The 14384-nt window shown below is 55.2% G+C and overlaps 5 protein-coding genes across 5 annotated transcripts; 3 read left to right on the top strand and 2 right to left on the bottom strand.

Moving 5' to 3' along the window:
• Nucleotides 1-1498: 1498 nt before the first annotated feature.
• Nucleotides 1499-2336, bottom strand: GLRG_01528 (uncharacterized protein; the record flags this gene model as incomplete). Its single annotated transcript, XM_008092213.1, has 2 exons — nt 1499-2016; nt 2105-2336. 2 exons carry the CDS (start codon nt 2334-2336, stop codon nt 1499-1501), a joined length of 750 nt encoding a protein of 249 aa, XP_008090404.1.
• A 3946-nt stretch (nt 2337-6282) lies between these two features.
• GLRG_01527 (uncharacterized protein) lies at nt 6283-7005 on the top strand (the record flags this gene model as incomplete). Its single annotated transcript, XM_008092212.1, has 1 exon — nt 6283-7005. One exon carries the CDS (start codon nt 6283-6285, stop codon nt 7003-7005), a length of 723 nt encoding a protein of 240 aa, XP_008090403.1.
• Nucleotides 7006-8080: 1075 nt separating this feature from the next.
• Nucleotides 8081-9604, bottom strand: GLRG_01526 (KH domain-containing protein; the record flags this gene model as incomplete). The annotated part of the gene is made up of 3 exons (XM_008092211.1): nt 8081-8103; nt 8157-9039; nt 9095-9604. 3 exons carry the CDS (start codon nt 9602-9604, stop codon nt 8081-8083), a joined length of 1416 nt encoding a protein of 471 aa, XP_008090402.1.
• Nucleotides 9605-11542: 1938 nt separating this feature from the next.
• GLRG_01525 (uncharacterized protein) lies at nt 11543-12582 on the top strand (the record flags this gene model as incomplete). The annotated part of the gene is made up of 2 exons (XM_008092210.1): nt 11543-11650; nt 11704-12582. The coding sequence occupies 2 exons, from the start codon at nt 11543-11545 to the stop codon at nt 12580-12582; spliced, it is 987 nt and encodes a 328-aa protein (XP_008090401.1).
• Nucleotides 12583-13394: 812 nt separating this feature from the next.
• GLRG_01524 (dUTP diphosphatase) lies at nt 13395-14050 on the top strand (the record flags this gene model as incomplete). Its single annotated transcript, XM_008092209.1, has 2 exons — nt 13395-13665; nt 13782-14050. 2 exons carry the CDS (start codon nt 13395-13397, stop codon nt 14048-14050), a joined length of 540 nt encoding a protein of 179 aa, XP_008090400.1.
• Between the last annotated feature and the right edge of the window lie 334 nt (nt 14051-14384).

Genomic DNA, 14384 nt, shown 5'->3' with positions numbered 1-14384 from the left:
TTTTCACGGCCCCCTTCTGGTATTTTCACGGCCCACCCGCCACCACCGCCATAATACACCCAAATAACACATTCCATCACCCTAACATAACCAACCAACCCAGACCCTAACCCAGACCCTAACCACTAACCCTACGCATCTTTTATATATACTTTTAAAGATGCGTAGGGTTAGTGGTTAGGATGGTTAGGGTCTGGATTAGGGTCTGGGTTAGTTGGTTATGTTAGGGTGATGGAATGGAATATAGTATTCCCAGCGGGACTAACTAAGATAAGAAAGAACCTAGCCTAGATGGGCTTAGAGGGATGTGAAAGTACCAAAAGGGGGCCGTGAAAATACCTGTAACCGGAACAGTTGCCAAGGAGTTATAAAAAAGAAAAAGAAAGAAAAAAAGACGACTCCTTTTCGAGTTTCAAAGAACCATGATCTCGGGTCGTCGGCCGCTGTTAGAGTTTCCCATCGTCTTCAGGAAAACCGGGCCTGCAATTTACAGGCTGAGTCATGCGTTGGGGTCGTCTCAGACCCAGCCAGGGCGGCAGGCTTGGGAAGCCTCTTGGCCGGGAAACGTCGTAGGTGTTTAACAGGTGAGGTGGAGTTTGGAAGCGGCAGCTTGCATGGACGAACAATTAATTGTTCCCTAATCAGCCCGAACCCCGACCAAGCGTAAAGCAAGCTGCTGTTGGTTCCAACGGCCAGTAGCGGGCCGTGTAGTGCTGTTGCAATTAGAGGCCTTCGTAATGGTGGACATGAGTAGGTAGGTAGCTATGTTGACAAAGAAAAACAACAAGAAAAACAAAGAGTTCTTCAGTGACATTGAATGGCAAGGCACAGTACCAGGGATGGTAATATGGGTAGGTAAAAATGACACCTTGTTTGTTGGTTATTATGCAAGGCTGTTGCCAAGATGTATGATTGCTGCTGTGGCTGCCAAAAACAATGCCGTGCGTTCACGTTAGCAGAAAAACAAGTCTTCCCGCTCGTTAGCAACCCAACCAAGTCCTTAGGGCTGTCCATGTTGTGACTCAACCAATGACATGCAAGAAAATCAATCAGACAAGCTGTGGCCGCCACATGACAGCTGCAAGGTTATCCGATCAACATTCCATGAGGTAGGTGATCGACATCTCACTGACTTCAAGACGTCTTGGACAAACAGACTGCATTGGTATGGCGGAAAATCTTTTTTACTAGAAAGGAATAGACCAAATCATTCTTCTCTCACATTATCAACTAGAAAGGCATCAACCCATCCCTCTTGGACTGCACTCGTCCACGGGGAAACTGGTATCGGAAACACAAGAAAATAAAAAACGCCATGTGCGGGAAGCCCATTCCCTCGAGGCTACAATAACACGGATGTTCCGAGCTCAATAGCCTGGAAGCCGAGTCCCCGTCTTTTTATCCAGTCATGACCTAATATGCACGTTGAAACCCAATCCCATGCCCAATGCAATTTAGCGAATGTAGAAAATCCGAGAAATGCTGCAAAGAGCGTTGTTTAGAGAAGGGCGGCGACGGCAAGGCCACCAAGGATAGCAAAGATACCAGCGGGACCCTTGGCACTGGCGCCGGAGCCGGTGACAGTGGCAATGGCGCTGGTCGCAGTGCCGCTCACGATGGTAGCAACGGTGGGGGTAGCGATGCCGGTAGCGGTGTGGTTGGTGGCAGGGCGGGTGGCGCTGGTCAAGGTGGTGACAGCAGCAGTGGTGACGGGGGTGGTGTGAGCGGCAGTAGAAGAGTTGGCGATGGCGCTCTCGGAGACGGAGGCGGCGCTGGTAGCAGCAGAGACCGAGGCCGTGTGGGTGGACAGGGTGACTGTAGCAGTGCCCGAGGTAGCGAGAACGGTGGTGGTACCGGTGCTGGCGCCGTCGACAGCAACGATGTGGAAGGGGTTGGAGTACTGGAAGTCAACCGAGGGGTTGGCCTCGGACTTGATGACGAGGCCGTAGAAGGCGTCCTTGCCGAGGTTGGAAGGAATGGCCCAGGTGTACGCCTTGGCAGAGTTGGGGATGCCGGCTGTGAGTCTTGTTAGCCTGGCTGCGCTACACGGCCATGTCGGCGACAGGAGCAACTGGGTCTCGGGACGCAAGTCGAGGATACTCACAAACAATGTCCAGGAGGGGAACCTGGCCGCCCTGGGTGGCGCCACCGATCAGGCTGATGGAGACGGTAACGTCCTTGAAGGCATCGGGGGCATCCCACTCGATGGTCAAGCTGGTGCCGGCGTTGACCTTCTGGTTGCTGGTGGGCTTGTAGACGGGGTCGAAGTTGGGGTTCTGAGCCAGGGCAGAGACGGCGAAGGCCAGGAAGGCAGCGGCGGAGATCTTGAACTGCATTTTGAACGGTTTGGAAGGTTGCTGATGAGGTAGTGGTGATGGCGATTAGAATTTAGACGTCTATTATAAAGAAAGACGGGGAAGTCGAGAAACGAGCGACGGGAAGAAGCGAGTAAGTGGTTAGAGAGGGAGAGTGGGTTGGGAGACGCGGTAATGAGTGACTATATAAAAGAGCGGCAGGCTGAAGCCAGAAGACGAGACACAACGGTTGACTGGGTTGGTTGGTTGGTTGGTTGGAGGTAAAGAAGGAGGGAAGAGAAAGAAAACACCAGACGAGGACGAGACGAGGGATAGGGAAGGGGGAGGTGGTGAGGTGAGCATGGCCCCTGCTAGCCGAGTGCTCCTGGGCGCGCGGCAAGGGGGTGCAGGGCGAATGGACCGTGGTCCCTGGTCCAGCGAGCATCCCGGCTCAATTAGGCATGGTCTAAACGATGGCCTCGCGGGCATCACATTGGAGAGGGAGCGAGAGATGGCCCGGGGACTGTCAGAAGAGCCACAAGGCATAGAAGGGGAAGCACACACTACATGCTCCTGTCGTCTTTTGCGTGCCATCGTCGCATTTGTGCACTGCGCCGCAACGGAGACATGGATTGTGGAAATTGCATAGGTACGCTACCAATGTGGCCCCCCCCCCCCCCCCCATGAATTTTTTCCTGACTCTCCTCTCCGACTCCAGCTTTTGGCAGATACGTACCGTCCTTCCCTCCCGAAGTGAACACTATTTGAAGCGTGCGGCGCGTGGGTAGATGTGAGCATTGCATTTAGCGTTGTCTCCCAGAGAAGCCACAACGCAGTACCTGCCTTTTCATAAAGTGTGACTTCTGCCAGTAACAGACCATAACCGACCAGGGCTGAGCCAACGCGCTTTGCGTACCTTGGTAGTTAGTGTGCATCGAGGAGGTGGCATCACGGCAAGGTGTTTCTAACCAAGGCACGTATGGATAAAATACATAGTGGTTCGCCTGCACATCCATTCTAGTCTGCTTCCAACCGAGTTTCTTCGACCGTCCACCAATGGGCAGGCAACCCGGCTCGACGGACGCTCACTTGAATCAAGTACACGCCAGCAGTCGCCGTTGATGTGTCGCCAGATGAGCGCATATTGAACCGAGATGAGGTGACGTCTGCAATCTGTACATGCGCACCTTGTAGGTTCGTTCCAGCGAGTATTGTGAAGGGTTGACCCAATTAGTTTACCCAAACGGGTTGTCTGCAAATAAGACGTCGTGTATGCACGATATAATTATGACTCCATCGTCCAGTTCAGTCTGCAGAAAACAAGTCAACGTTCATGTTCATGTTCATATTATCCGTAATGGGACCGCTGGTGCCTGTCGCAGGCACCATGGTGGTTCCGTCATCCCCCCTAGGGACCCGTCCAATCTGACCACGCTGTAGCCTACAAGGGGCAGCCAATTGGCAGTTCGAGCGACAATGCATCATGCATGCAAAATAAGGATCTTTTGCATTGGTAGGCCCTTTCGAGAACCGCGCGAAGGAATGGCACTAGCTGCTAACCGAGAGTAAGGGCTTGCTTGGGTCAGGGAAAGAATTTCAACTCATGGACCGATCAAATGTCCGAGCTGAACCTTTCTAACGGTCCTTTTTTTTTTTTTTTTTACCACCCCTTATTCTGAATGACATAGACATGAAGCGGATGCCACCATCTCACTTTCGCTTCGTGTCACAATCCCGAGGCAGATGGCCATACCAAATGGACAGTCGTGCTTCAACCATCGTGTGAACTCGCCACTCTGCAATATCCATCCTCTCACCCCGTTGACTCTCCTCGCCAGCCTTGTCTCGGGTATGCATGTACCTACCTCCTCATCCTCCTCCGATGCCTGGAAGGCACAACGGGGTCCGCGGCCTGGGTCTCAGCTTTACGCCCAGTCAGCCCAGCACTCTCCGCCCCCCTAGGCGCTCAACCCTATGCATGGCGTCGGATAGAATCTGGACGCAGTCAAGTCAAAACTTAGTACCTCGTGGCTTTTGCTCCTTCCTCCGTCTATTCATTTAACGATGCATCTGATTTGCCGCGTGCGGGTCTCAGCCATCGCAATGCCGCCCAGCACTTATACCACGCAGTCGTCCATCTTACATCGTAGAATAATCCGATGTCTTGCAGCCACCCACCGATTTGGGAAAGGAACGGGAACTTTGGTGGGAAAACTCATCCGACACATCGGGTCAGCCGTCAGCAAGGTCCCCGTCTCTTAGCCCTGTCAGAGTTTCAACCCCAAACTCTCCTTCCTACAGCCGACGAGACCTGAACAAGAGGACACCCCTTCGTCGGCGACTCGCAAACCTTGGGCCGACGTTGTGAAGGCATAATGCTCTCCCGAGCCAGCCGCTACTGTGCAAGCCGACGTCATGAGCCCGTAAAAGTTTGATTCGTAAAAACAAACAGAGTTGCGATGATGATAGCCGTCACATGTGCGGGCAGTAGAGGGTGGGTTGGACCTCATCTACATAAATGAGGCCAATCCAAAGACACCACCTCGCCCGACCCCAAGGAAACGTGAGTTCACCATTCGTCCTGGCATGGCCGTCATCCGCTGGGCTAGGTTGCCTTTCCTTCTGCAACTCTGTTAATGCAGTCAGCCTGGCTGTCGGCTCGAATAGGTACGGTCGAGTACGGACCATCGGTTTCCAGGCTGGCTATCTGCGGTCGAGTGGCACGGGCGATGGCGCTGCTGCAAGGTCTGTATGCCAGCGCCTGCAACTGCTGCCGTCTTCGTCGACTTGTCGCCTCATTCCCTTTACGACCCATGCAGGTCGCTGGAACCGAGAAAGCTTCGGCAGTAGGTAGTGGTGCCACGATGCCCGACATAGGTGCTGCTTTGGTATCATTTGATCAAACGACGATGAGAAAAAGACAGTTGCATCGCGACCAACGCGACTTACCTTGTCAGCCTCTCTGCAGCACCAAGCGCCGGCTGCACCGACATGAAGCCCAAGTCAGCCATCATCGAATGCACCTCGGCCTAAGCCACACTGCGGCGCCCGAAAGAGCGGGAAGGGTCTTCCTTGGGTGAGGCATGGTACTTCCCTGGCTCTCCTCCCAGCCAAGCTACGTCAAGAAAATAAAAAATAATAATAATAGAAAGAACGGGGAAAAGCGGGGGGAAGGGAAGTCAAGTCAACCGTCACACGATGGATGTAGGTATGGCAAGTACTCGTCAGGGTGGACGCATTCCAAGCTCGTACGCCCAAGCGGTTTCGAGGAGAGACAAGACAACACCCTCCCTGGGAAGGTAATCCACCCGGCCGGCCGTTGGAATGTCCTAGGTACTCCCAGGTAGCCGGAAGGGGGTTAACGCTACCCTTGGGTCTAGCAGCGTCTTTCGCTGCTCTCTGTCGTCATAATTCTTTTGTTGTCGCGACGGGCAGAAGGGTGCATCATTGGGTTTCCGGGGCCCGAGGGTTGAATCGACAGGGTCGGTGGTGCACCGCTCCTCGTCGCCGGGCTGCCCCGTGATCTCCGACCCGGTCGGCCTTCACAAGCGGAGGTATATGCGGGCGAGAGTGGAGCGCGGACCGGTCCAGCAGAGTCGAGGTCGCGATGTCTTTCTGGACCCCCACCTCGCCGGAACACCTCAGGATCAGGTCTACAGTTATGGAGCTGCCACTTGACAGAACAAGAAGCGCGGGGGAATCGTGGCTTACAGCATTGTGGTTCAATTTGTGTCGCCAGAAGCTTCGCCCCGCAGCGCGGAGAAGGCGTCCACGTGACCCTTCCTGCCCGATGCATCCGTCAACCGTGACGTCCCGCCCTTGATGTAGAACTCTGTAGAATATGCTAGCCGATCTGGAACACCCGTGCATCGTGAATGGCATCACATCCACTCAAGATAAAGTGTCGCCATCCCACCCAAAGCTTTGGTTTGCATCAACTCCCACCTCATCGAGCAGCTTCTCTTCCGTTCCTCACCCTCCTTCCAAGATGGCCACCCCAATCACGGAGTTTATCGTTCTTACACTCAAAAATCACGGCAACTCATCGGGCCCCCCAGCGGCCTGGTCCGACGTCACTGATACCCTGAAATCCACACCCGGCGTCAGTGCCGTGTACACGGGCACCCAGAACGAGGACCCCTCCAAGACGGTCCTCGTCGCGGAGTGGGCCTCGCCCGCCGCCTTCTCCGAATTCGCCGCCTCCGAGTCCTACACGCCCTGGTTTGCCTCCCTCAAGGCCGTCTCCGCCCACACTTCCCCGGACAGCCCGGGCGTCGCCCCGCCGCTCTTCTATAAGGTCCCCTTCACGGCCGACTCGAACCCGGCCGTAGCCCTCGACGCGCCGTGCACCGCGGTTTTCATCGCCTACGGCGTGAACGACTCCTTCCTAGGGCAGACGGCAGAGTTTGCCAAGGGTCTGACGCAGGGCGGGGCTTCGCTGGAGGGGTACCACGGGCATGCGTACGGCGCGATCTCGACGCCGCTGGCCGTGGCGGGCTCCGGGGACGGGGAGAAGGGGCCCGCAGTAACACTGTTGCTGGGGTGGGACAGCAAGCAGGCGCATCTTGATGCCAAGGCAAAGGCTGGACGAGAGTACACCACATCCCTGTGGAGCGCCATGACGGGAGATGACCCGACGTGTGAGAGAGCCATGACTAACATGTCTTGCAGCAATATCAGACAACATTCATCTGTTGAGGTCAGGCCATAAGGGCATTTCCATGGTATGTCGTCATTATTACAAGCCAGCAAATTGTGACAAATGCTGACTGCGTACAGTATCATGTGAACTTCAAGCGAATCTGAATGACGGCTGTAGAGAATTCAGAGTATATTATTCAAAATGGCATCATATTACCAAGGTGGCCTTGGTTATGACTACGGGCTGTACTTTACGATGAAAAAAAAAAAACGAACTATACTGAAGCACGTGATTACTGACAAGTTGCCTACCGTTCATGGTTTCCTACTTATGATGGAAATGAAAACGCTGTGTGCTCAATTCATAGCAGGCGGGAGAGGCGAGGGCCCTCACTTACAAGTTGGTATAGATGCTGGGAGACGGATGGCACCGCTATCCTGGTCGAAGACCACCGCTGTCCGTAGGGAGTCGTGATGCCTGCCATGAACTTATTAGCGATTTGTTGATAAAATAGTGAAAACCTTCTGCTCGTGGTTTCGAACCTCGTTCCATCTGTTGCGGAAGTATGGGAAGTGGAGAGAAGAAAAAGGCTCGTCTCTGCCTCCATGAGACGAGGCGAGCGTATGCTATGGTAGGAAAATGAGCTAGGGTAAGGCCAAGTGCATGGAAGTTGGTGGTGTACGTAGTACGGGCGACGTTGGGAGCGGATCACGAAGTTCTAGGGCTTAGGGCCATAATGTCCATCAGGGCTGTGTAAGTGAGGCGATGTGGATGGTAGGGCGGCAGGCAGGCAGGCAGACAGGCAGACAGGCAGGGCAACGGTTGATGGGGCTCGCAATGGTGATTGTGAAGATGTGGGCAGGGAGTCAAGATGTGCTGGAGAATGGATGAAGTAAGAGAGAGTAGTGCACTATTAAAAGTAGTACCTCCTCTAAAAGCACCTTTGATCAGACGAAGTTGATCGAGACCTGTCCCCCTTTCCAGATGTAGCCGGGGTTTCGCGGCGAAGCTGTTGCCGGAAACCAATCCGATATCCCCCAAACGTGGCGATGATGTTTCGCGAAAGAAAAGAAACTGTACCATTCCGCCCGAAATTTTGGTTTGCCGAACTAAGATTTGATAGTCAGTAAAGTCATAAACGTCGTTAGATCCGGTGTTTTTCCGATTCTATTGACATTGTTAGCACGTTGCCAAGCATGGATTCTGTCGAGTTTGCGTACCAAGACGAGAATAAAGCATGTATAGCGCCATCCGATTGCACTCCTCCGTTCCCGTAATGGTGACCAGCCGTTCGTTGCTGTTGTCTTGAGGCTCGTTGATCTTAATCACACTGCCGCTGATCTGGCGTATCTCGTTGATCTTCTGCCCACCCTTTCCGATGATGGCTCCAACCATATCGTTGGGAATGTAGATCTGCTGGGTCAAGGGAGCGCCGGCAACAGCGGCTCCATGCATGGGCTGAGCAGGATGGGCGCCGTGAGGTTGGGGAACGGCAGCACCAGCGTGGGGCTGCATGGGAGCGGCAGCACCGTAGCCACCGGCCTGCGCTGCGCCGTAGTGAATGGGCATTGCTGGGTTTGGCTGAGCCGCATGAGGGGGGTATGGCTGCGCGCCGTAAGGAGCAGCGGGGAGACCGGGGTGCTGAGCACGAGCATCATGCCTGCGGTTGTAGTTCTCACGGTTGCCGTAATTGCCGCCGGTGGTAGGCTGCGGGCAGTAAGGGACGACCTGCATGCCGCCGGGAACGACACCGGCAGGGCCACCGCTTCTCGTGGCGTAGGCAGAAGCGGCTGGACCACCGAATCGGTCGTTCAGCTGCTCGAGGAGAGTGCTGCCGACATAGTAGGTCGCGATGTGGACGGCGTCGGCGACACCCATGACCACGAGCGAGCGCTCGGTGGACAGTGGCAAGCAGGAATCAGAAGCATTAAGCCGGGCCCCGGAAGCCTCCTGGATCTCACGAATGCGAGCACCGCCCTTTCCAATGATGGAACCGATCAGGATGTGGGGGATTAGCAGGCGCAGGGGGTATGTCTTTGACTGGGCGCTTGAAGGCTCGGCCAGAGGCTCGTTGTTAAGGGTTCGAATAATGAGTCCGAAGGCCTGGCGACTCTGTTAACAGGACAGCCCGATTGGCTAGAGTAGCACTGTTACTAACCTTTGCAGCAGCGTCCACAACGCCGCTAACGGTCAAGATGCGCTCGACAGCCCCCTTCTGGTAGTCGCTCACAGTGCATTTGGCACCGGACATTTTGCGGATGTTGGAAACATTCTCCCCGCCTTTTCCGATAATCGTGGCAGCTTCAGGACTAGAAATAACAGCGCGAATGTGGATCCAATCTCTCTCGTCGTGGCTCGCCGAGGGGGTAGAGGTGGCAGGGACAGAGCCGGCGACGGAGCTCTGGATCGGCTTCGTCTCGCTGCCCTCAGCATCGGCTTGCTCTGACTTGACGTCGGAGCCGTTCGTCTTCTCTGCATCGTTCGTTTCCGTGGTGGGGATGGCAGTAGTCTCGGGGGCCTGTGCCATTTCAACCTCCTCATCATTCTTCACAATCTTGTCCAAGGCCGGGCGCTTCGCGTCGGGTTGGTCGTTGCTGCGCGACGGGGAGGAGGTTTCCTCGAGGGGGCGCTTGGCCGAGTTTGCGGGCTGGGGGGGCGAAGCGGACATGATGGGCTAGCTGTTAATGTCTCACACAAGTTTTCGCGATTCCGTTCAGGTTCAAGAAGAGCTTGTATTCGACTATCTACACCACAACGGTTTTCAAAGGAAAACGGGCTGGTGTAGTGGCGTAGTCGGGATCGGGTTCAGAGTATATCTCTTCGGTGAAGTGGCTGTGATCGTGCAGGATAAAGGTCGTAGGGTAGAGGGTCGTGACGTTGAGAAGAGATCGGGATGTGGGTTCAGGATGACTCCTATCCTATCAGGACCGAGGTAGGTGACTTCCGAAATCGTGAGAATCGCAGAGCAGAGAAACTCAGGTCAAGCGGAGGGAAGGCGAGACGATGCGGAGAGGCAGCAAACGGGCAGGATGTAGATGGAATGATGGAGAAAAGAGGTGGAGAAGGTGGGAGGGAAGGAGCTGATGGTAGACAAAGATTGTATCTAGGAGGCGACTCGGATGCAGAAGCTCAAACCTTTCTCCGTCAAACAACCAGTCCAAGCTGCGAAGGCAGAGCAGGGAGCTGCAAAGTGTTGCGACGGTTTGTCAAGTCTGCAAGCAGAGCTTTGATATTCCCCTTCTGCGATGTCTCGCTTCTTCTCTTTCTTGAGCTCGTCGAGCTGTAGAGCAAAACGGAAGACTGGCGACGCGCCGACCGTCGGGCCTGAGGACCTCAAGAGGGAGAGAAAGCTTGGTTGAGAGAAGGCGACACGTGAGAGGGGAGAGCGAAGCTGGAACCGATGCGCTGCGCCGTAAGATAAAAACAACCCACCGAAAGGAACTTTCGACAGACTGAGGGGAAGGATGGGGGAGCAGAATCGAGGATTAAAAGAGATGGGGAGGGAAAGCCGTGCAAACAGATGGGTTGGAAGGGGGTTCCGGATGTCTCGAAGAGGTTTGAGAAACGGATGGGCGAGGGCAAAGAGCTTGTCGGAAAATACCCCAGGGCCAGAAGCGCAAGTGCCAGTCCCGGGCGGGCCAGGAGCCAGTCCGTAGCGGCCACCTCAGGCACAGCCAGCAGGGCAGGGCACGTAGGTAGATACAGTGTAAAATGCAGATGCACGGCCACACTGCCACAACCCAATACCCGAGAAGAAACTGCCGGTACTACACAGTGCGTTCTGACACCCCCGGCAGATTAAGCTACACAGAGTGGGGCCTGGGCCTCCTTCCAGCTTGATTCAGTGGAACAGATGCAGCAAGCCGCACAGTGTTTACTACCGTCTGGCCTACCTCTCACCCACGGACAACCAGAGAGCACTGCAGCCTGCCACCAATGTTCGTCTGGTGTGCCCTGCAGTTTCCAATGCAAGTGGATGCTCAGGAGTCAGCACTCAACAACAAGGCATTTACACAAACATCTCATCGCGACGTCGCGTCTTGCGGTCCAAGTCACGTCGACGACCACCTTGTCTCGCCGACGTCTTTCTCGACCACACAGCACACCTTACAGTCAACAGCCGCTTCCCCATCACCGAAACCTTTGGCGTCGGTCGTACAACCCAAGACCTGCGCTGTCGATGTCACTTGTCAGCCTGTCAGTCACTCTGCTAGACAGCCAAGGAAGTGCACCATCTGTGCAGGTTGCGCGCTGTCCACCCTCCCCCTTCCCCCCCGGAATATCAACTGCGTCCGACACACAGTGACACACCTCTTTTGAAACAGCTAGAGACAATCTAGCGCCCGAACACGGCTTGTTTTCTCTGACAGGGATGAGATCAGACGCACGACGCTATTGGACATCTTGGTTGCTTCGACGGGCCGTGTGCTTTGGGAAGGCTTGGAGGGATTCTCTATTGCCGTTGCTTAAACTGTTTCGTTTCTCCCAGGGGATCCTCTATAGGTCGCGTGTGCCTCCTGACCCGGATTGCAACCGTGTCGCGCTACATAAAAAAACACTAGCCAACCATCAATGTCTGACATTGGGAATCGGCACTTGACGCACCATGGACGGAGCACCTCGACCTGTCGGCGATAGGTATGCCCTGAACCTGGAACAGAGCTTGCAAGAACTCCAACAGAACATTCAGCAACACAAGGAGAAGCTTGCAGCGGTATGCCTCCTACTTCGTGGCCCTTTGATGACTCTGAGCTGACTGGGTGACAGCTTCAGGGAAACGATGGCCACATAAATAAAAATCTATCTGGGGCAGGAAGAGAACCTTACGAAGTGATGAAGAGTGCGTTCGAGCAAGTTGCTAGCACGCCCCCCTTCCTACCTTTCTCGGAATCCGTCTTGCCCGCGCTCTTGGCCTTGCGGAAGACTCATCAGACCATTACTGAATCCCAGGCGTATCTGATGAGTCAAGGGGCCTCCCTCGACCGGACGAAACGCAGGCTTGAAATCGAGCAAGCGAACCTGGCTGACCAGAAGCTACTTCAGCAGAGTCTAGAGAAGCGCATCCAGTCTCTCAAGGGCGAGGCAGAATCTCGAATGGAGTTAACGCCTCAACAGGTCGTCCAGGAGAGACTGGATGAACTCAGGCAAAAGAAGAAGCGTTATGACACAGAGACATCCAGACTACTCAAGGCCCTGAGGAAATTTATTGACGATCACTTGGCGGCACAGCTGGCTGCAGAAGATCTTGGTGGCCCGGTCGTAGGTGAAATGATGGAGATTGACTCGGACCAACTGATTGCGGGCTTCAATGCTCAAGGTCGACCGGCCAAGATCAAACCCAAGCCGGACGAGGACAAGCGACAACGGAGGCTTGAAGAAGTCTGGGGCCTGCCACAGGAGGACACAAGTCAGAAGCGCGGCGAGGCGGACGAGGCAGCAGCCGCCGGCCGCGAGATGCGGGCTTTGACAGAACAGCTCCTGAATCAGCTTGTGGAATCGGGGGGTGACAGCACGACGGCATACGTCAAGCTATCCAAGGAGACGGCGGCGGCGCGGTTCCTTGTCAGATCCAAAGTCGCACAGTTCCATCCCAGGGACGCTACGAAGCTCAAGCTGATTGATTTTGGGAGGGAGCTGGATGACTAGGATGGCACGATTTGCCGGACACCCGTGCGATTGTGACGCTCATGCGCAGATCCCCCGTGTGGAATTGTGGACAGAGAGTCAATCAAACCAAATTTTCCTGCAACGGCACATCTTTCCTGGGGCCCGGCAATGTCACAGAAAAGCTCCTGTTATTAAGCGTTAAGCATCTCGAGTCAGGATGGGTGGCTCCTTAAATGGCCGCCAAGGCCCTGCTGAGGACAACTCGGGGCAGCTCGGGCTTTGGTGGCTACAGTGCGGGCTCGTATATGATATTGAAATTCACAGTGCCTGCGATTGACTCTGCACTTTCCTCCGGATCTGGGCAGAAGGGCAAAGGTTGGTGTCGAGGTTGGGAACTCGGCCTATGCGTCGAGCGATTTTTAATTTCTAAGGTTTTTAATCTATTCATTGTTTCTCTACGTGAAAAATGCCAATACACGATGCGCAAACACTAGGGGCCTGGGGTATGTGACTCGCTGCAGGTCCCGCGACTGTCATGAGACTATTCAGTTCCCACAACAGAAAATCGCAATATGGAAAGAGCTCTGGCAGTGGTAAGAGCATGACACAATATATACCTGTTCAATGGCGACCTTTCCCGATGTTAGCCAAGGCGGTTGAGGCAATTGAGCGACCCTGTTGAACGGCTGTTTTCTATTGGCCAATTCGCCATCCACGTCGTTGCGCGTCGTCGCGACACCGCCGTTCCCCCCACCCCGCTACACCGAAACTCAACACCTCGGTCCTACTTTGGTAAACTTTCCATCTTGTTAGACAGTCCAACTGAACCCCCGAACGAAACGAAACAAAACATGAGCTCTTCTGAACCCGTCAGTGCACAGCAGCAACTCGACCCTCCCGCAAAGCGAGTCAAGACCTCTGCCGACGCCCCCGTCCCCGCCGCCATGGAGCCCTGCCCGCCTCTCCAGGTCAAGAAGCTGTCGGACAAGGCTCGCCTGCCCACGCGCGGCAGCCTCTACGCCGCCGGCTACGACCTCTACGCTGCGAAGGCCACCACCATCCCGGCGCGCGGGAAGGCACTCGTCAGCACCGATATTGCCATTTCCGTCCCGGCCGGCACTTGTACGTTTGCACCTCGTTCCTGCCGAGAGCTCTCTCCGGCACCGGCTCCGGCACCGGTCCTGCCTCTTTCCCCGAGCGACAACTTGGCTAACCATAGACCCCCTTCGTATGTACAGACGGCCGCATTGCCCCGCGCTCCGGCCTCGCCGCCAAGAACTTCATCGACACGGGCGCCGGCGTCATCGACGCCGACTACCGCGGTGAGGTCAAGGTCCTCCTCTTCAACCACGCCGAAGCCGACTTCGAAGTCGCCGAGGGCGACCGCGTCGCCCAGCTCGTCGTAGAGCGCATCTTCACTCCCGAGATCGTCGAGGTCGACGAGCTCGAGGCGAGCGTGCGTGGCGCCGGCGGCTTCGGCAGCACGGGCGTCGCTCTTACGCAATAGATCGTCCCCCCCCCTCCGATACAATACAAAGGAGGCTTTGTTGCATGGGAAAAGGGGTTCCTAGACCGCCAAAGATGGACCGGATAGAATGGCACCGCAGTGGGCGGACAGAAAAAGTGTTCATAGAACAAGGGTGCCAGAAGCGTAAAAGAATAGACGGATGATGACAGTGCTACGACCATGGAATGCCTTTTTCTATACCATCCTACGCCGCCCTATGCAGGTGATCAAAAAGCCTGCCGACTACCCCTCGTGTGTGTGTGCGTGTGTGTGTGCGTGTGTCTATATGTGGTATGTGTATGTGTAAAAACCACCCCTCCCAACAGCGGCATGC

This window comes from Colletotrichum graminicola, assembly GCF_000149035.1.
Source record: "Colletotrichum graminicola M1.001 genomic scaffold supercont1.4, whole genome shotgun sequence".
Taxonomy (NCBI): domain Eukaryota; kingdom Fungi; phylum Ascomycota; class Sordariomycetes; order Glomerellales; family Glomerellaceae; genus Colletotrichum; species Colletotrichum graminicola.
The sequence above is the reverse complement of the archived record's forward strand: the minus strand, read 5'-3'. Positions and strand labels throughout refer to the sequence as shown.